The sequence below is a fragment of the Electrophorus electricus genome, chromosome 15 (assembly GCF_013358815.1).
Source record: "Electrophorus electricus isolate fEleEle1 chromosome 15, fEleEle1.pri, whole genome shotgun sequence".
NCBI lineage: Eukaryota > Metazoa > Chordata > Actinopteri > Gymnotiformes > Gymnotidae > Electrophorus > Electrophorus electricus.
This window is the reverse complement of record NC_049549.1, coordinates 6,797,583-6,819,212: the sequence shown is the minus strand read 5'-3', so window position 1 is coordinate 6,819,212 and position 21,630 is coordinate 6,797,583. Positions and strand designations below refer to the sequence as shown.

Below are 21,630 nucleotides of genomic sequence, written 5' to 3'. Positions count from 1 at the left end.
GGTGATTTTCTATGAGAAATATTTTACAGTGGCAGGTGAAAATTGCAGCTAAATGTACTTTTAAAGTGTGCAGAGAACCCAATTCAAAAAGGCCTTAGAAAAAATATAAAATAACTTATGGCACACTTGGTGTTGCAAGCTGCAGGGTGAACAGATTGATATGTGTACACCCGAACTGGATCCAAGTATCCTCTATGGGCTGTGGATGGGTTTTATAGGACCCTTGACCCAGCTGGCCTGGGACATACACAGCACTCAATGAACATAAATATCTATGTATATTGGCACTTGTTGCATGGCTGCTAAGGGGACACCAGCTCAGCTATTAATTTTGGTTACGGTGGCTATGTTGTCCATAAAAATTAGGGCCAGGTTTCCCAAAAGCATTGTAACACAAAGATCATAATCTAATGTTAGAGCAAGTACTGTACTAAACAGTCTCCCTCTCATTTAAGGATATCTTAACACCACAGAGAATCCGGGCCCAGAGCATGCTGCACTGTTATCCAGTGGCAGATGCATCAGAGAGATGAACAGCCTCAAGCTCAGGTCCTTTTATTCTTCAACCTCTCTGCACCTGCTGCTTGCTATGCAGCCCTCAAATACTGCAACCCAACCCATAAGAAAAGTCTTGGTGTTTATTACAATCTGGAATACTACAGAGCCCAGTAAGGTGCCCGTTAAAAAATACTCTGACTTTTCCAGGTCACCGTGCTGGAACAGCCATGTGCCATAATCCATGGTGGACAGTTTATGTCCTGGTCAGAATAGAATCATCCTAGAAAGCAGACAAGCATTTCCAAACTGTCCACTTATGTACATTTTCCCTTTGGACGTGGTGTGAATTGTCTCAAGATTCAAAATGATGCTGCTGATAGATGAACATGGTCTTATTTATCTGTGACACACTGAACTACTGGCAGAGGCTGCTGTGGCACAGAGACAGTGCCCATCCCATCCCCAGAGACGGGACAGTCCAAATCCCATTCCCTGAGACAGAGACAGTCCTCTTGCATGCCCTGGCAATGTTCCAGGCTCCTGAGTAGCATTGGGCTCACTTTGCTCTAAACAACCTCTGCAGCTCCTGGGGATCAGTGGACAGAAGATGTGGTGGGTGTCTGGGCACCCACCATAGGATGGAAGTAATATTTGTAATAAGGTAGGAATGCTGGCAAAGTGCTCAGAAGCACAGGTTTCCTTCTCAGTGTACATATCTGATGTTCAGTAAAAGTCTCCTACAACATTACACACACACGTACACCCCCTACTTGAGTGTGTAGCCTGTGGGGGGTTTAATGGTGTTTACGGTGATGGTGGGGGCAATGTCAGCTTCTACCCAGATCTCTGGCTTGTGCAGGTGAGGGCTGCCGATACCTGACACCATTGAAGGCCTGTCTTGCACACTTGATTAGTGCCAGCATGGATTGAAGGCCATGCAGAGAGTGGAGGCCATGGCAAGCCCAGGCTTTCCACTGCTCTCATCAGAACTTCCATAAGTTCTTTATTATATGGGTTCTGAAGGTCCATCTCCCCCCAGCTTACTGCTGTGTGGGCCTACTTGGAATTCTCCATTTCCTTGTCCTCTTCTCCAGTCTCCCACTTTTGTGCATGGAGTTGCTGCTGTTTCACATGCTGAGAGGACAGGAAAAAGGGTCAGCCAGTGCAGGCTCTGTGTGTTACAAACACAAATTCTTTGAGGCAATCTAACAAGTGCTTACTGCAGGTGGTTCAGTATTTCATAAACCATCACTGATGGTTCCATCACTGGCTCAGTGGGTCACGGGTTGGTTTGTGTCAGGGCTAGCAGACTAACATGCATGTCATTTACATATATGTTTACATTTTTGGCATTTAGCAAAAGCACATATCCAGATTGACTTACTGCATTGTGAGCAAAGTACTGCTTACTGCTTTGTGCTTTGTCATCTACTCAATGTAGATTTCATCTACCCAAATGTATGTGATGAACGTTTACTTGAAAATGCGACAAAAGGTGAGCAAATTAGCACAAAACAATAATGTGCAGCTGCAGAGATTGCTAAATGCAAACAAGACCAAAGCAAAAAAGCATTATAGCATTGTAAGAACTCAAGTTCAAAATTAAGGAAAACACTAAAAATAACTTTTAAAAATGCTAGATAATTGAGATAATGCTTTCATTTATGGTTAGCCATGTTTTTATTTTCCTCTACAAACATGTACTCTGTCAATTAGTGCAGCTGTCACTGCTGCATTAACATGTGAAAATGTTTTGTGTGGTTTTGATGCTGTGTGCCTTCTCCTCTGCAGACCAACAGCCCAGCCACCCTGCCCACTAAGGGAGTCTCTTCCAGGAACAGTTCCAGCGCCGCGGCTGTCAACACGGTAGAAGTGCTGAAATTGAAGGGCGTGGGTCATGCACGCAAAGCCCGTTTCAGCCTGCGTAGACACCTGCACAAACACGGGCTCCACCGTGTGGACAGCGTCAGCAGTGTGGATGGTTCAGAGAGTAAGTGCCCGCCTCACACTCCACCTGGGATCACTACAGCAGCACCACTCAGCAAAGATGTGCTGACAGGCCCCAAGATCATTGGCTCAGATACGGACCGCTGCAGGTGTTTTACACACTCAGTGTGTGCTCATTACTAGCTTTACTAGTGATGTGGTGCTAACTGGTAATTGCAAAGAGTTTGAAAATTGTGCATGAAAGATTGCTACTCAGAAACAGCTTTCTCGGCTTATCTGAAGAGATGTTCAGACTCCCCTTGGAAATCTGTTTCATATGTGTTTGGCCTGCTAAGAAGGTGCTGTTTATTACCTGAGCACAACAAACAAATCAGAAAAAGCAACCCTTCAGGGCTTAATCCAACTGTGTCTTTCGCCTCTTGCTCTCTCCCTTGCGCTGTGGTCATATCTTTCCCCTGTCTGGCTTGAGATACCCCCACTTCAAACCTTTCACTTTGTCTTCCTCTCCTGGCCATAATGATGCTGACCTCGTTGAGCTGTCTCAAAGGAACAGGGTTTACTCTGCGTGACTCTGCCATCTATCAAACAGAGAGGATTATCTGAGTTTGAAACAGACCTAAACTCCAGACAGCTCAAAAATGCTCGCATTAGTCTGACCTTCAGTTCCTATGGCAGCAGGAAAGCAAGCTACTGCTGGAATTGAAGTGTGCGAAATGTGCAAGGTGTGCAAAACCCACAAGTTCAAGGGTCATAAATCTCCCACATTTATTATAAAATGTATGTAAGAATGACTCTTAGAGATTGAGGGAGAGTCGGTTAGGGGGGTGGTACAAACATGACAAAAAGCTGCTTGTTGTGTAATTTGGTTTTGAGATGGATTTTGAGATGGATTTTTTGGAATATGTGAAAATTGGGTATGGTGGGATGATCTACAGCGATATTCTCCACGTGTCCCTTTCCTGGACCTTACCATCCTTGACTTGGTGGCAGGCTACAGCTGATAAACTTCCGAAAAACCAGATAATGGATGAAGTCAGGATGGATGAAGACCACCATAGCAGTCAATCACACTAATGTGCTGCTGTAATCAAGGACTGCTTAATGTGAAATATGCTGAGTGTATGAATGGCCATATGGAAATTTATGCAGTGTGTCTATTTGTGGAGATGGAGTGGAGTGCTGTTCTTGGCTCCTCCTTGTACTGGGTCTTTCCTCTGTTAACAGTGCACTATGTATTGGCTTGACGTTGTATCTGCTGTGCTGTCAGTGATTTTGCCTGCGTAGGAAACATGTGACAATGTGCTTCTGCACCCCAGGCCCTCCACATTGCTGAGGAGGGCACTGGTTTTCCTGCATTTCCACAACTGACTCCCCTCTTCTGCTATTTACCAAGCATCTGATTTGAATCTGGCGTGTTACAGCAATCAAAGCACTTTCTTGCACTGGATAACAGGAGCAGCATTGTAATTGATGGTATTGGTTGTGTAAATGTGTTTTAATGATTCTGGTGTGTCAAGTGTGTAACATTTCTCTAATGGTTCAGGTGTGTAACACTGCTCTCATGGTTCACATGTGTAATGGTTTTGGTGTGGGCCCACAGGGTATGGCTCCAACCACAGCCTGGAGACAGGCATGGGTGAACTTTTAGGCAACACACGTTTCTGGCATGGCAAAGACTACTGCAACTTTGTCTACAAAGACTGGGTTCAGCTGGAGAAACCTTTTGATGGTGAGATACTCCTTCAACTGGAAAAAATACACTTTTGATGAAATGCTGATGAGTTATTTTACTTTCAGTTTGAATTTGTTTTAATCTATAATCATATACAACTGCGGTCAGTGTCATACTTTTGACAGAGAAAGTTTGAGCTTTAGTAGTAGACCCACTTATACAGTAGATAAACTTCCAGTGATTGCTCTCTCAGTGTTTGAACAGTTTAGTGTTCAGCTGATTGATATATCATGGTGTGTCTTGCAGACTTCATTGACAGGTACACAACTCCCAGAATGCCCTGGCATGACATCGCCTCTGTGGTTCATGGGAGGGCAGCCAGAGATGTGGCCAGGCACTTTATTCAGCGCTGGAACTTTAATAAGGTCAGCTACTAACTAACCTGTCTGCCACACAGGCCAGCCAAAATAACTCCTTTTACCTTCTGCACAGTATTACACCCACACACATAAATGAACACACACACACACACACACACACTACACAGACATAAAAATATCACACGCATACATACACACAAACATGCCATAAACTGCTTTATTACCCACAGAACTCCTAAGTCAAAACTTTGTTTCCTGTATGATTTAGTCATAAGAATGTTAACCTTTAGATGCTTGTTTTCTCAAACCAGGATAACCCTGACAATGTGCTTAGTCATGTTTGGAGGGTTTTCCAAAGAATTCACATTTGTATTTGACTTCAGATTATCATGTGCTGTATTTCTTCTAAACTTCTGGTTCTGGTATTTATCTAATTTTTCCTCATCTTTTTTTATTCTCATCTTTCTTTCTCTCTTTACATTTGTCTCTGTCTCTTAGATCAAGAAGCCAAAGTACAGATCTCTCTCTTACCCATTTTTACTGCCCAAATCTCACAGCACAGCCAATGAACTGACTTACCAAGTGCCAGACTGTGTGCAGACAAAAGTACAGGTTAGACACACACACACACACACACACACACACACACACACAGCTCCTCTTTATCTTGCACCATTACCCTCCCCCACTCCCTATACATGTGTGTTTATTATTTGCTCTTTTTTTTTTTAATGGAGTAGTTGTACAGGGCACACAGTGGTTGTAATCCTGGTCGTTGTGTATCTGTGCAGGTGTTGCGTTCGGCAGCAGATTGGTCAGCAGGTATAAAGTACCATGAGGAATCCATCCACAATGCCTACATCCAGGTCATTGCCAAGAGCAAGCACTTCATCTACATCGAGGTAGCTGCTGTCTCTTAAGAAGAGTGCCCTTCCTAGATTCCATGTAGACACAAGATACAATAAAATGCAAGAAAGTCTGCTACACATATTTGATTATTTTGTCTTTTTTGCAGAACCAGTTTTTCATTAGCTGTGCTGACAACAAGCAGGTTTACAACAAGATTGGCGATGCGATTATTGAGAGGATCATCAGAGCTCACAAGTAAGATCTTTAGGACTGTACTCTTACCGTCACTCTATACATACTCCATACATACACATACAATACTCCATACTATACATACACAAGCAACTACACCCAATCTGATATACAATGTGATGTACACATACACACACACACACACACACACACGCATGAACACAAACCGCAACAACAACAAAACTTTTGATAGTGGGAGCAAGTTTGGTCCTATTACCATCTTAGGCAAATGTTCAGTTCTCTGTCTGTGAATGGGGGGCTGGCTCAGCTGTGCAGTCCAGCATGTCACTCCCTCACACATATAGATTGGCTTTTAAAAGTAATTTAAGAAGTATTTTAGTGTGGTATTGTCAGAATGTCATATTATTGATAATTCTACTCTTGATGTAACAATAATCCACAGTAGTTCTTACATTCCTGGATCATTCTGATTATTCTAGAGCCACACACTCCCAGTCAGTCCTTGGAGAGAGTATGTTTTTATGCAGTATGAAATGTCATCAAACGTGGCTAGATGAAAGCTGAGCAGGCTATAAAGACCAACTTTGCTTTCCGTATTATTTTTCTATTTTAATTACAGGTTAAAGAGGAATTGAACTGGTATTGAGGTCTTTGGCTGTGATCCCAGGTGCATAAGCAGATGCAGTAGACAGACTAGGCTATGCCCTCAATGAGACTCATGGTAATCTGTGTTTGTGTGCCTGACTCCAGAGAGAACAAGAAGTTCCGAGTATATGTGGTGATCCCTCTGCTGCCAGGCTTTGAAGGAGACATCTCCACTGGAGGAGGCAGCGCCCTGCAGGCTGTCATGCATTTCAACTACAGGTGTGAACACAGCTGTAAACACTGCTGTGGCCTTTCTGCCATTGGAGCAGCAGTCAGGTGTAACCGATTTGCTCCCAAATACTGAGATCTGCCTCGAACTGATCTTCATGTTTCAAATTGAATGATTGTGTTTGGGGTGGGCATGGGTGTGGATGTGGGTGTGTAGGTGTGTGTTCTGTGTGAAGGGCATCTTTCCTGTATGTGTGCGTGTGTATTATAAAATGTGCTACTTCTTGGAGGTGTCCACCTGTGGTGAGTCCTCATAGGCAGGACTAAAAAGGCAGGGAAGGCTTAACAGTCAGATCTCTGCTAAAACCACCACACTGGGAGCCTGAAAGACTGTATGCTCTCGGTGTGTGAAAGAGTGCTTCCACTGGGATTAGAGCAGAACCACTGGGATGAGAACAGAACCACTCCTTGACTCGTGCATCTGCAGTGTCGGTGAGGCATCAGTTTTATTCCACAGTAAATAATGTCTTCTTATCTTCTCTCCTCTTGGAAATTTCCAATAACGAAGAGAATTACCATAACATGCAATGTTTTGGTAATAAAAAGTAAACAGCAAATAATGCACACACAAAAATCTCAGCCATGAGATAACATGTTTTTTTCTGGGGTTTTTTGTTTTGTTTTGTTTTGTTTTTTTAATGATGGGAAGAAATAGGCAGTTAAAATTTTGAAACTTGTTACCATGGAGATAGATTATAATTTGTTACATATGGTATTTGGTTGTTTTCTAAATCAATAAATTAGACAAGGATTTGCCTGAAATGCTTATTGTGCTCCCCAGAAATTGCACTTTACTACACTCCATAGTTGAACTGGTAGAATGAAAAATGGATAGGGTGCCCACCTCTGTTGCTCCTCGCTGCTTCCCTCTTTTCTGGAAGTGCTGTTATTCCAGGAGAACAAAGGCTGAGCAAAGGCAGTTTGAGAAAAAGCTTGTTTCAGATAAAGAGAAATTGCCATAGTAACAGCAATATTTTTGCTTTGCATGGAACTTGGCAATGGAACTTTGCATGGAACTTAGTCAAGTCAAGTCAAGTCAGGTCAAATGTGTTTATATAGTGCTTTTTGCAACACAAGTGATCAAAAAGCAGCTTTAGAAATGTTTGGGTCCGGGCCAGGGAAAAATTCCCTGGGTGGGAAGAAACCTTGGGAGGACCAAGTGTCAAGAGGTGATGCTTTATTACATTATGTTTAGTCCAAGTAGCCTTTTGAGTATAGGTGTGGGAGTTTCAGCTACTCCAGTTGGTCTAGGGTTGGTGAGCTGTTTCTGCATTCATTGGTGTAGATGGAGTGGGTGGATGGATATGGTGCATTAGTTCATCTGCTGGCAGCACTGGGACATTTTCTGGCATCATCTTAGATGCTTTGTCACCAATGTAAATTCATGTGATCGCGTGAAGTGGCTGGAAGACAGTCACAATATTTCAGATTGCCAAAAATCCATATGCCCAGGCTCTGCACCTTTATATACAGGATGTTACCCAATGTCTTTAGCTTGGATTTAAAAATTGAATATGTCTGAATCCTGGATTAAAGCTGGAAGGCTGAAGGCTGTCCCCATAATTGAGAGACTTTATAGGAGAAGAATTTCCCCCTGGCTATAATGTTACTAATTATAGCAACTAAGAGAAACCCTGTATTTTGAGAACACAGTAGGTGAGGTGGGTTATAGTATACAATGTGTTCACTCAGATACTGTGGGGCCAGACCAGTTATGTCTTTATACATTAACACAGGTATTTTAAAGTCAGTACGAAATTAAACTGAGAGCCAGTGCAGAGCTGAAAGAAGAGGATTAATGTTGTGAAACTTTCTAGCTCTCATAAGGACTCTGCCTGCTGCATTATGTACAAGTTAGAATTTATTTAATAATTTTATAGAGCATTAAGAGAATCCAATATTGATTAAATAAAAGCATGGGGTAATTTTTCTGCATCTGATGAGGAAAGTATATATCTCAGTTTAGCAATACTATGTAAATGGGAAAGTCGATTTTGGTACCATTACAAATGTGTATGTCAAATGAGAGATCAGAGTCAATAATAACACCTGTTTTTTGTTAGTTTTTTACAACAGTTTGGGGTGTTACTGAAAAGCCAAATTTAATAGAATATTAATAGATAGATCATTTGCATGTTGCAGCCATAGTACATGTATGGGTGTGGTACCAAGGTGCAGGTTTCTTGCTAATTCTTTTTGTCTGAGAGGTGCAACCTTTGCTAAATGTATACAGAATGAATTATCAATGTACTTGGTTATACAATAAAGTCCTTCTGGATATAGAGGTAAATTAATGTTTTTAAGTCTGGTAAATTATCAATAAATGTAGCTATAGTAGATGCAGATGTAGTAGGTCAATTAATTTGATAATGGGGCAGCAGATGATCAGGGTTCAAAAATGCTTCATAAATTATAAGAAAGTGGTAAGATATTGCTTCAGTTTGAGGGAGGAATTCTAAATTGTCTATGTCAATACCAAAAGATGAGATTACATCTAAACTATGGTTATGTTAAGTTATGCACAAGCCACACCACATTCTGAGTGACACCCACAGAATCAAGAACTGGTTGAAAGCTCATTTTAAAAGAATCTTTTTTTGAGTGAATATTGAAATCACCACTTATAAAAAGGAATTCAAAAGAGGTGGCTATACCACCTCCACAACCAGTAAGACCGGGGTTATGAGCATAGCTAATGCCAGAAGGAGAGGATTCATTCATGGCCATATAATTGATCTAAATTCATCTGATCCAGGTTTCAGTTAAACAAAGCATGTTCAGATTATGCTCAGTACTGATTTCATTAACAATGTGTGCTTTAGATGACAAATATATTTAGTAAACCTAGTTTCAGATTTGACTGGTTGTTGGTATTAGCATAATCTAGTTTAACATTGTTTTTTTTTTTTTTTTACAAGATCTATTATGGAAGACACAAGGAATAAAAAGGGTGAAAACTGGGTGATGTCTCATTGTAGCTCGCAGACAGTCGGTTTAGCCTGATTAGTCAATTTCCCATTTACTTCCACTACTGCTGCACTATAGCTATCATGTTTTAGAGCCCATAACATGCTGCAGGTTTTGGTGCCATGCCAAATTAGAAGGGTGGTGTTTTGCATGCAAAATAGGATCATTTATCTGGGTGTTTTGTCTGGATAATAGATGGTCTGATCTCACCCTTGTATTTAATGCTGGTGTTTACATGCTTTCTGGTGGTGATCAGATCGCCTTTCTCTTTCACAGTTGTCAGAGCTCTGAGGTGGAATGGAGGAAACTCAGACCACTTTCAGATGTCTTCTTAAATTGGTCTATTTCTACAGCAACTTTCTATAGCATTTTTGCTGCTAAGATTGCCCTAAAACCCTTTTAAAGACATTCTCTTGCTGGCTCCAGGAACAATCATCAATCCATTTTGCCATAACAGAGACCACATGTTTGTTGGATTTTTCTGGTGTACATGTCCTGCTATTTTCTCCCTAATGTAAACTACACAGTGTACAAATTGTGTTTACACCTCAATGAGATCCAATCACAGTGTGATGAGAGCCTCTAGAGGAGGTGCCTACTGGGTAGTGTATAATTCACTCTTGTTGCTATGGTAATGCATGCTATATGCATTTACCTACATTTTATCTATCCAGATAAGATGTATCATATTCCAATTTTATTTGTCATTCTCTGAGTTTTGCTATCTGTGTGTGATCTTTCCAGGACCATGAACAGAGGAGAGTACTCCATAATCTCTCAACTAAAGAAAGAGAGTAAGTAAGAATTTATCTTTCTCTCCTTCCCTCCCTCACTTCACTCGCTCTCTTAGAGTGGATGGCTGTATGAAAGGTTGCTGTTCAGTCCAGTTCAATGTATTGAGTATGAGGCAGACATTACTGCTGTAGGTGTCACGTTCTGGACCAAGATGTGGAGTTAGTGAAGACTGTGTTAGAGTAGGTGATATTGGTAAGATGCTGACATCAACACAATCCCACTTTGTAGAAAACCATGTGCGATAACTAGACATTCATTATTTGTCATTGAGACAAATGGTGGCTGACCAGTGTGTAGTCACAGGTCAGAGGTCATTGTTGGCAGCAATGTCATGTAGTTAGGGGCAAAGAGCATAAAACATGCATTTTAGCTTTCAGGGTGAGGAATGTTTGAAGTCAGACATCTCAGGTAAATTTAAATGATTTTCATTAAAGTCATTTTATGTAGGCACATGTTTTTTATTGATTAGCATTTTAAGGGGGTGTCTCATTTCTTTCTCCCTCGCACCGCAGTGGAAGACCAGTGGATGAACTACATCTCGTTCGGAGGCCTGAGGACCCATGCTGAGCTGGAAGGACGGCTGGTCACAGAGCTCATCTATGTGCACAGCAAGATGCTCATCGCCGACGACAACACTGTCATCATTGGTTAGAGTTTAGCATGAGATTAGCATGCACAATTAGCATTCAGTCAAAGAAACTTGTTGATTGTCTTTAATAGTGTTATGCTTTGGTTGATTTGTTATTTTCTCCATCCATGATTAATCAGTTCAGTGACAGATGACTAATTCACCCTCTGGTGGCAAAGGGGAACATAGTAATGTCAGTTTGCTTTTAGTTTCACGCAGAATTAGCGGAAACAGTGGTACAGCTGTGCAGGGAATGTATTCTGGGTTTACAGCATGCACAAGAAAAGTGTATAATGCTCTGCACTGGTGTTCAGAGGCCTAAAGGCCTCTGTTGCCTGAAAGCTTTAATGTAATTTAACACCACACAACCAAACAGTAAAACTCAAGTCATCTTTAACATCATACCACTCACCCAAACATTAAAATTCAATCAGATTTTTCCTTTGAATGTGACCTTGATAACTTTGACAAAAAAAAATCACTTATTGCATATGATCCCAGAGCTCAGACAGAGCTGACTTTTCACTGTCACGGGCCTCATGGTAAAAGCAGAACCATGCTTCCTTTCAAAATGCCAAGTAATCTGCCCACTCCAGTAACATTACATTACATGAAGAGAGGTTCAGAACCAGGTGGGGGGATTGCCTGATCCCCTTTACGAATCAAGTTAGTTTGCTCAACCAATGTCTGCTCCTGGAACTGAAACATTTGTTATTGAATTGCTGCTTCAAGATCCAATCTCTTCACTAGCAAATGAATGCAACTGAAGTGCAAAAGATTAAAAATTATCAATTTATCTCCCACTTTCTTAACTTTTCTGAATGCCATCTTTTATGTCAATAGTCCTTATTGTCTCCCTCTTCCCTCTTTCTGAGTCATCTACTCACACAAATACACACACACACACACACATACACACCTTTCCCGTTATCATACCTGGGGTAACAGACAATTCAGCTAAGGCTCAGCACTGTGGAACTTCACAAGAATCTCAATGACGTATGCAGAAACATATACACATATGAAAAAAAAAAAAAACTCCTCTCCTTTCTTCTCCTGGCAGGTTCAGCTAATATCAATGATCGCAGTATGCTAGGGAAGAGGGACAGCGAGCTGGCTGTGATCGTGGAAGACACAGAGACAGTGTCATCTGTCATGGATGGTCAAGAGTACCAGGCAGGAAAATTTGCCCTGCGGCTCCGGCTGGAATGTTTTAAGTATGTTACCTGAAGAGCTTTCACAACATAGCCCTTAACCTTTATTTGGAAATGACAATGAGTCATTACAGTAACTATTTAGCTAGGCATTCCAGTCTATTGAGACTCCTCTACACAAAAGAAAAACGGCTGAATCTTCTACCCAAAAGACAGTACACACAAAAGAGTAACCACTGCTTCTCTACACCATATAACTGAGACACTGTGCTTATCTGAGACCTGAGATTTTGTGTAGTTGAATCGTTTTGTGAGTTACTGTTCCTCTAGAACCCATGGCGTATTTCATTCTAGAACAGTCCTCGGTGCCTTCACAGACCCCACAATAGACGTGAGTGATCCTATTAGCGATCGCTTCTATAAAGAGGTTTGGATGACGACAGCAGGCCGCAACGCCACCATCTATGATAAGGTGCATGTGACTCTCTTGCTCTGCCTTGCTCACACACATCTCCATCAGCTTCTGTCCAAAAAGCGTAGAGTAGAGAAGACGCTTCTCTATCTGCTACTGATATGGATCACATCAATAATAATAACTGTTTTTTTCTCAAATTGCTGGATTGACATTTGGAATGTATCAGTGCCAGCACTGTAGAGGATGAATGTGGAACAAGACTGATCTTAAGTAGAATCAGCTTCCAGCCACACAAAAACAATTATATACACAGACACACTCTTTTCTTTCTCAATAAACAGGGAAAGTGTATTTGTATTGCCTTTATAATGTCGTTTAAAGGTTGAAAATGTGTGCTTGCTTGTGTGCCATTGCAGGTTTTTCACTGCCTGCCAACCAGTCTGGTAAGGAACATGCAGGAGCTGCTGAACTTCCAGACCAAAGCAGGTCTGGTTAAGGAGGAGCCTGCTAAAGCCCAGGAGCTCCTCAAGAAGATCAGGGGATTTCTTGTGCAGTTCCCTCTGGACTTCCTGAGTGAGGAGAACCTCATGCCTTCTGTGGGCACTAAAGAAGCCATAGTTCCCACTGAGATCTGGACCTGAAAGTGCTGGAACTATTATGACAATGTATTGGCCTGAAGTGTAAAAGAAGGTGTAAAGTATAAAGGAAGATGACAGTTGTGCCCTGGCCGTAAGGCTGTGGAGGCTGAATTGTAGTGAATTGCATGAAGGTGAATATTCTGTGAGTAACCCTAGAGGAGTTTTCCATCTCTGTTTTTAAAACTGTGATTAGATTATATGTTGTAAGTAATGTTCTATAAGCAAATATACTAGTATTCTTCTGTTTATCTGTAAGGTCTGTTTATCTGTAAAGTCTTGATATGATCAAAATTATTTTCATGTCAAAGATTGCTTTTTTGGAAGTATCTTTATTTGTGAAGATTGCTGTAAAAAGAGAAGAGGCAAAATGAAGGGGGCTAGTTCAGAGCCAGCAGATTTAGTGGTCACCACCTAACTCATGGTGATGAAGTTTAGCTGTGATTTAATTGGCTGCACATAATGAGCACAACCACTACACTCAACACCAAACAGCATTATACAATGTAGGTTTTTAAATCTTTTTTATTGTTCTTTGTCTTTCTTTTCAAAATCAAATCCTGATTCCATTTACCGGTCTTCAGAAGACAAGTTGACTGAATGTCCCAGCTGAATTTCCCAGCAACAGTAATTGTATGGAGTTAGGCTCTCTTCATACAGTCAATTGTGCCTACAAAAAATATTGAGCGGCAGGGCCAGATGGGGCCAGTGAAAGTCTTGGGGTGACACAAAAAAGGCCATACTGCACAGAGGAATTTCAGAGTGCGCAAGTTTATACAAAGGTAAAGACATTATATTATAGTGTAGAATAAATTGCATTCTGTTTCATTCTGAATAATTAATTTGCCTATCAATTTCCAAGTTCAGTGCATCATCAATTAACTTGGTGTGGGTTGCATAACCATAAATATTCATTTTTAAAATTTATGAAAAAAAACAGGTTTAATTTATGTCCAACACTTAATATTTTATATTGCTTACAAGTATTTGCCATTCCTTCAATCAATACAGCCTACTGTAACGTTACTAACAGGGACAGAACTTGCAATTTCAGTATATGGATGCAAGCGAAAAAAACCTGGACAGGCTACAAAAATTGCATAAAATCTACAGTAAATATCTGAGCAGTCATGTAGTTACTGCTTTGTATAAAGTAACAACAATGTGGACATATGGTCGTTAACGTGTTTATTTCATGTTAATGTGACAGCGAGAAGTGACTAACGTATTGAACATATCACGCCTATTCTGATTTACTCTTGAAAATGGGCAGAAATGATTCCGTGGAAAGGGCCCATTTAGCCCAAAGCAGTTCAGGTTTTAGCTGTGGAATCTTTGGGAGCAGCACATTTGCAACCGTTTGTACTTAAAACAAGTGAAAGTAGAAATGAAATGTCTAGAAATGGTGTATAACTTTAATAAACATAAAACAATAAGTAATGGTTTTACAAATACTGCTTTCTGGAGGCTTTTCTGCATGGATTCGGCCTTTACTCTCACAGGAAGCTGCCCGGGTCTCTTGTATTATCAAAGATAGACTACTGCAACCTGCTACTTGCTGGTCTTCCTCTAAGAGCCATCAGATCTCTACAACTTGCCGAGAATGCAACAGCACAACTAGTCCTCAATCTTCCAAATTTCACGTCACTTCACTGCTGCGCTCTCTCTTCACTGGCTTCCAGTAGCTGCCTGCATCAGATTTAAAACCTTGATGTTTGCCTACAAAGCCAAAAATGGACCAGCCCCTCCATACATGATGTCAATGGTCAAAGCGTGATCCATACCTCAAGTACTTCGAACCTCAAGTACGGCTTGACTTGAAATACCATGCTTCAAGTCTCATGGAAAACAAGCGTCGAGATTATTCTGTCCTGGCTCCTAGATGGTGGAGCAAACTTCCGCTTCCTGTCTGGACAGGAGAGTCCCTTGCAGTCTTCAATTGCAGACTGAAGACCCATCTATTTGTGGCATATTTAAATGACTACTAATCCTGCTCCTATGTTGACAAAATGAAAGTAGTACTTATTGTTTGTTGACTGCTCCTTTATTGACTAACAAACTCTAGTACTTATTGTTTATTGCACATCATTGTCTAAGTTAGAGCTTATGTATTTTGCACTTATGTATTTTGCACTAGGCATCAGCATTGATCCCTGTATTTCAACAGTATTCTAGTTCATTGGTATATTGGACTCCAACATACTGTACTGGCTAGGATGTATTCTATGAGTAAATGACAAAACACATTTTGCCATAAATGTAAATATCATGGGTGCATAGTACCCATGGCACCCACTGAAGCTCCACTATAAAGGGTAAAATTTCTAAAATGCTAATTTAACCAAAAAGGAACGTGACTTACAGAACCAAGCACATACATACAAATGCACAAATAAACAATAGGTGTATCTGCTATAGGTTACTAACATTAGCTACATTTAACACCAATTCACTCAGAACATTCTCGAGGTGGGAAACACCAAGGGCCTATGGAATGGCCAGTAATTGAATTGCTGCAGCCCCCATAGCCACCCCTTGGGGGCGCCATTGAGTGTAGTACCTGTTTTGGATTATGACTGCTCAGTACTGTTTTCTGTTTTATTTCAGGCTATTTTATTTCAGGCTAGACAACTACACTACTATGAACCATAAATGATAATAATTAACTGTGTTTATTTATTATTTAATGATCTGTTAATTTGATTTTGTTCCAATATTTAAAAATCTCTCCTCATCTACAAAGTCTACAGTGATCAAAGCCATATGAAGTTGACTGTATTGTCTTTAATATTTTTTTTCTTGTACCCCTCACACTTAGTATCAGTATCTGATACAGCAAAGGCAGATTTAGCGCAGTTTAAATGTCTGCTTCTGTAGAAGACAGTCTTAGCCCCCATAAAGCTGACACGTCCTCCCACCACCTAATCTCAGACTTTCAGGGATCTGCTGATGGACATGAAAAGGGTGCCTCTAACAAGAGCTGAGCAACTTGTGCTTTTTTTTAAGTGACCAGAAAGTTCTCACAAATATCAAACACAATGCATTGAAACCTTTCTTTACTACTTTTTGAACGGAATTAGTTATACACCAGTAAGGTAATTTTACCACAACACCTCTACAAGGTCTATGACTAATTGTCTAATAAATAAAAGGTTGCCAGTTCAAGGCCCAGCACTGCCATGATTCCATTGTTGGGCCCCTGAGCAAGGCCCTTAACCCTCAATTGCTCAAGTTGTGTTCAGTCATAATTGTAAGTTGCTTTGGATAAAAGTGTCAGCTAAATGCCATAAATGTAAGAAAACTATGTGTAATATGTAGCTTTCATTGGTAACAACTACAAAACAATATTGCTCTTTGAACTGTTAATCATCTGTCTAGGGGTGTTATGAAGCAGGAGACTTGGATTCGGTCTAAATTCCTCACTCACTTGCCTGTAATACGACATATCTATATGCAAAATTTTGGTGTTTAACAAAACCGCTTATAGTAACATTAATTTGCGTTTTAACATTAACAAGTTTCTCTCCAAGGGAAACTGTTATGTTCCACCATCTGCCTCACTGGGGTTCAGGTGATTGGAAGCATTATGAAACAATATTCAAATCTGCCCAGTGGTCCTTCCCAAAACATGCCGCATTGAAGCAGACGTCTGCTAGAAAAGCGCAAGTGGTGATGAAATCCCTTTAAGTGTTCAGAATGATTTTAATAGCTTTAAGTTTTCAGGGTGACCTTAATAGCTTGGGGTCTCTAATTGACTGGGTCCTCCTGTTCTTCACAAGCACAGCTAATGTGTAGCGTTCAAGAGTCATTTGTGGGGTTTTTTTATATCTCAATAAACTTGGATGTGTCACATGGACATGGGTGTACTGTTTTAGATGCACTGTACCTTCGAGAAGTCTTGACATGCATCATTAAATAAATTATTGCCAGTGGCAGTAAGTGAAGGGTAATGTAGTAAACTACTTGTATTAAATAGGCCTATTGGAAATCAGTTGTGAGAATGTATTTTATTTTTTATTGTTCACATAAAGTTATTCATGTACCCTACATTTCATTATTGGAGTTCAATGACTGACCATCAGGGAAGAAATTTTGTCAGCTGTTATATTTTTTATCTCTGAAGACAACAGGATGCATATTGTTTGAAACTGTGTTTATGTTTACTTAGTGTACTCTATCTATCTATCCATCTATATATATAAATTATTGAGAATTAAATAGAATGCAATTTATTCTACACTATAATATAATGTCTTAACCTTTGTATTAACTTGCGCACTCTGAAATTCTTCTGTGCAGTATGGCCTTTTTAGTGTATCACCCCAAGAGTTTCACCCACCCCATCTGGCCCTCCCACTCTATTTTTTGTAGGCACAACTAACTGCATGAAGAGAGCCTAACTCCATCCATATATATATATATATATATATATATATATATATATATATATATATATATATATATATATATATGGAGAAGTATATAACATTTTAAAAAGTGACTCACTGAACCGCATCAGTGTAATAAATTATTTAGCTTTAATATGTATCTTTAATAAACAAGCACGGTGCTGAAAAAACCACCCTGACACCTGAATCTAAATTCTGCCTTTATGGCTCTATTTTTATATTTTGTATTTTGATGGTCTAATTAAATACATAATTAAGCAGAACATAAATAAATGGAAGTATTGTAATGTATACTCAGTGAGAAGTGAAGCAAGTCCTATCAGCTCCCTGGCAACAGCATGTTTGCATGTTTGGACTTTGCCATCAGATTTTTAGAACCTTTGTCAGCCATTCATGTCTATGACATTTCTATTATTTGTCTGTCTGTTTGATATATATATATATATATATATATATATATATATATATATATATATATATATATATATATATATAAAATATCATTTAGTAATGTAGTAGGAATGCTATGGCCCAAGTCACGTTACCACAAAACATCACCCCTGCTGGACACCAGAGCATTGAAGGTATACCTTCAATGTGATGGATTAGAACCACAACCTACCCCGCACTCTTATCGCTCTTGTCTATTTCAAGGAATCTGTCTCAGCCATCACTGCCACTTCTCATTTGGAAAGAGAAGCTCTTGGGTGTCACAGATGAACGTGCAAGCATTTTTTCTGTCTGTGTTGGACAGCAGCGGTGGATATAGTACACAGATACCTGAGGTAAATAGAATTGAGGCCGAAGTATTCCTATTTTAGTATTTCATTATGAATATTTTAATGCACAATGAGCCCACTTTTGCAGGGGGCATCATTTGCAATAAAATAAAACAGAATAATAATCAAATTGAAAAGAGTTGTCAAGAGTAGTCTGTATGCAGTTGAATATCCACTGGGTAAATTTGAATAATGCATTCTGACAGTGTCCAAAATTTAAAAATGTCATCAATTGATAGGAGAAAAACATTTACAGAAATGTTTTGTCCTGTTTTCCTTTAATTTGCAGGGATAACTAATAGCTAATAATAGGTATCATGATTCTGGGGATAGTGCCTATTCACAGCTGCTCTCATTAACAGTAGGTTACAGTCCTTAAAACATTAGCTAGCTAGTCACAGTTATGGTTCACATCAGTGTGTTTTTAAGTCTAGAAGAATGAAATCCTGCACTAGTAAGACAAGCAGAGAAGGCATTTGAAAATGAATAAAAACTACTGTTACATAAATGAAGAAAAATTCCTTCAAGTAGGCCTACATAAGACATTAAATGATGGATTGTCTGTCAATTTCATTTTTTGAGGAAGGTGGCAGATTTTGAATCTTACCTGGCTTGTACACCTCCTTGTTTTCACCAAGCAGATAAGTACATGTGTGCAGAGTAAAAGGTATAAATTGTGAAACATAGATTGAAAGTACGCAAGTTACCAAAAAATGGAAAAGTATAACTTAAGGTAAAGTATAAACACTCCAAGCTTATACTTGCTTAGAGTAAAGGTCACTGTACTTCATTACTGCTCACCACTGTTGCACACGCAGAGAAAGTAGAACAAGCACACTAGATATTTGCATTCGATTCACACATCAGCAGGTCTGTTTCTTTGACCTGAGTGTGAACCTCCCAAGACCCTCATTACAGCAGCCGTTAGCTGGAATCAAATCCATCAAGTGTTGAGGCAGAGATAATATCCAAGCCTGGTTTGAAGTTCCATCCTCTATGTAATGAACTCAATGCAGGTGATCCTAGCTTAATATATACTTGTCTATAGTTGTTTAACTAGTGTTTCATAGGAATGGAATATTTGATCATACCATGGAAGGAATGACAAGCAACATAGATCACTACAGGGCATTTGTGAATAGGCTGTTACGTTTTTAGAGAGAATTTGGGTGTGTAAAAATCTGAGTAAATTAAACAGAAATTTAGTTGAATGACAAGAGAATAAACAAAAAAAGACCAGCACTGCTAACGTACTTGTTTCAGGTATTTAGGGGGGCCTTTAGACACAGGGAATGAATGCTCTCTCTATATGCCTCTTTAATGCTTCTTTTCTCCAATTTTTTTTTTTCTGAACCGTGAACCCACCCAACCAGCACACCTGTTCTGGTTAATATTAATATATACTGGACTGTAAGTACAAGTCCCTACTAGTGAACAACTTCACTATTGTGGCCAGATAGCATCCTGTTGCATTGCTGTTCCACAGTTCCCCATGGTATTATTGTAAACAGTGTGACAAAGAACATAGACATTAATGCATTATCATCTGTCTCCATTCCCTGAGTTATGGAGAGTACATTTATACTCTATACAAATACTTTTATATGCAAAGCAAATATCTTTGGTCAGAGTCATGCCATTGGCATGAACAAACAAAAAAATCTTACATTGTTGTTTTTGTGCAGCTCATCACGTACCATTACAGGCACTGCCTCTGGATTTTCACAAGGTATTATTTTATTCCTTGGCAATGGACAATATGCTTTCTATTCATTTCTTTGTAATGTTAAATTTTTCAGTTACTTCTCTGGAAGTTGTTAACTTTATTACAGCTGTCATTGCAGAGAGAGATTGAGACATTGCACAAGGTGTGTTCTTCAGGAATGATTTATCATCTGAATGAAATGTAATTATCCCACCCTCTACACAACAAGGAATGCATGTGACAACTCCTTCAAGTGCCATTTGAACTCAATATCATTGTTACTGTAATGCTTGTTTCAGTGATTCGGTGACATTGATTTAAGCCTTAGGTTTAACCCACATGAGCCACAGTGATGTTTATGGTAGAACTCTCTGGTGAATCTGAGGGAAGATAGTGTTTCCTGTAGTGCACACCAAACCCAGTCTCAAATCTTAGTTATTGTAATTTACTGTATATCTGTTTTGAAACAGCTGGTGCCTAAAAGGCACTGAGTCAAACGCACACATGGCTAGGTTGCTACGTTTATGTTAGGCATCTTGGTAGGTCCCGTGTCAGTGCCCGGTTGGTCCTGCTGACATTGCATGACACCCAGTCTAATTGTTGCCCTCCGTTTATGCCAAGTGATTGATTTATGTCTCTGAACAGGGGCCATGGCTGGCTCTCAGATACCCACAAACAGGTGTCAAGGCTGCGACGACCAAGGAGTGCTCAAAAAACCTAAACGGCCTTTAGTGAAAGAACCATGTGGTTTGGTAACAAATGTTTCTGACTGCGCTACCCTCCACAGGCACGCGTCACACTGGTATAAAAAGTAATAAAAAGCACAGATTATGTGTAAGCGACACCACACCAGCCTCCAGCTAGCTTAAAAAGCAGCCAGGGACTTACATCGGTTTTACACTGACATGGAAAATAAATGGTGAACTTGGATCATAAGTTCCATCTTAAAGCAGCATAAGTGCAAAACACTATACACGATTAGAGCGCGTTCTCAGGGTCAGTCATCAAGCAGATGATTTGTGAAGGGAACAGATGGAATGTCAGTTGCAACCTGTTCAAAGCTCAAAATCATAAGCAGTGTAAAAGTGTGTAGAACAAAGCGTGATGAAGAAATAATGTGATAAATGAAATCCTTTGATAAATTCAAAGCTGTCTATGTCCTATTAACAATGTATTTTAGAAATATCCTTTTCACATGAACCACCCTCCATTACTGTACCCTTATTTTTTAAAAAACAAAACTGTACACAGGTATAAACTAAAATGTCTAGGAAAGTCATAAAAATGATCAAAGAAAAAGTAGCTTTAAAAGTTGGCAAAGGTACTAAAAGGACAATTAAAAAGGAGATAACAATTACGTCTAAGACTAATAAATTATAATTTTTATTCCACTTTTAAAAACGTTTAAATATTAAATAATAAAATAAATAAAACAAACTACAAATTACTTCTTTTTTTTTTCTTTTCTTTTTTTTCTTTTTTTTTTTTCCCGGTTACAGACTCTGAGCCATTTGAGTGTTAAAAATTAAATTACTTTTATCAGGAACTGTAAACACTGTGTAATTTCCAATGAAAACCAGCAGCTCCCAAAGATTAAATATATACATTATACTATCAGTCGGCAAATGGGCGGTGCTAGGGATTTGTATCCGCCCGTTGCATTTAAGTTCAATTTCAAAGAAGATACTTTTATATTCAGGCGACTCTCAGG

At 39.6% G+C, this 21,630-nt stretch overlaps 1 protein-coding gene across 2 annotated transcripts in view; it reads left to right on the top strand.

Annotated features, from left to right (window-relative positions):
* pld1a (phospholipase D1a) overlaps positions 1-14,462 on the top strand; it is a 28,290-nt gene extending 13,828 nt beyond the window's left edge. The window contains exons 15-26 of one of the 2 annotated variants that reach the window (XR_004776901.1): positions 2,290-2,488; positions 4,046-4,174; positions 4,424-4,542; positions 4,996-5,109; positions 5,289-5,399; positions 5,513-5,601; positions 6,310-6,423; positions 10,144-10,193; positions 10,707-10,841; positions 11,886-12,039; positions 12,354-12,448; positions 12,808-12,898. Coding sequence is in view for 1 of the 2 variants with exons in the window: in XM_027008570.2 (XP_026864371.2) it covers positions 2,290-2,488; positions 4,046-4,174; positions 4,424-4,542; positions 4,996-5,109; positions 5,289-5,399; positions 5,513-5,601; positions 6,310-6,423; positions 10,144-10,193; positions 10,707-10,841; positions 11,886-12,039; positions 12,331-12,448; positions 12,808-13,032 (1,557 nt within the window). In the remaining variant the exon portion in view is untranslated. Of the gene's footprint in view, positions 1-2,289; positions 2,489-4,045; positions 4,175-4,423; positions 4,543-4,995; positions 5,110-5,288; positions 5,400-5,512; positions 5,602-6,309; positions 6,424-10,143; positions 10,194-10,706; positions 10,842-11,885; positions 12,040-12,330; positions 12,449-12,807 lie in introns of both variants that reach the window. The other variant, XM_027008570.2, reaches the window with a different exon arrangement.
* Positions 14,463-21,630: the final 7,168 nt, after the last annotated feature.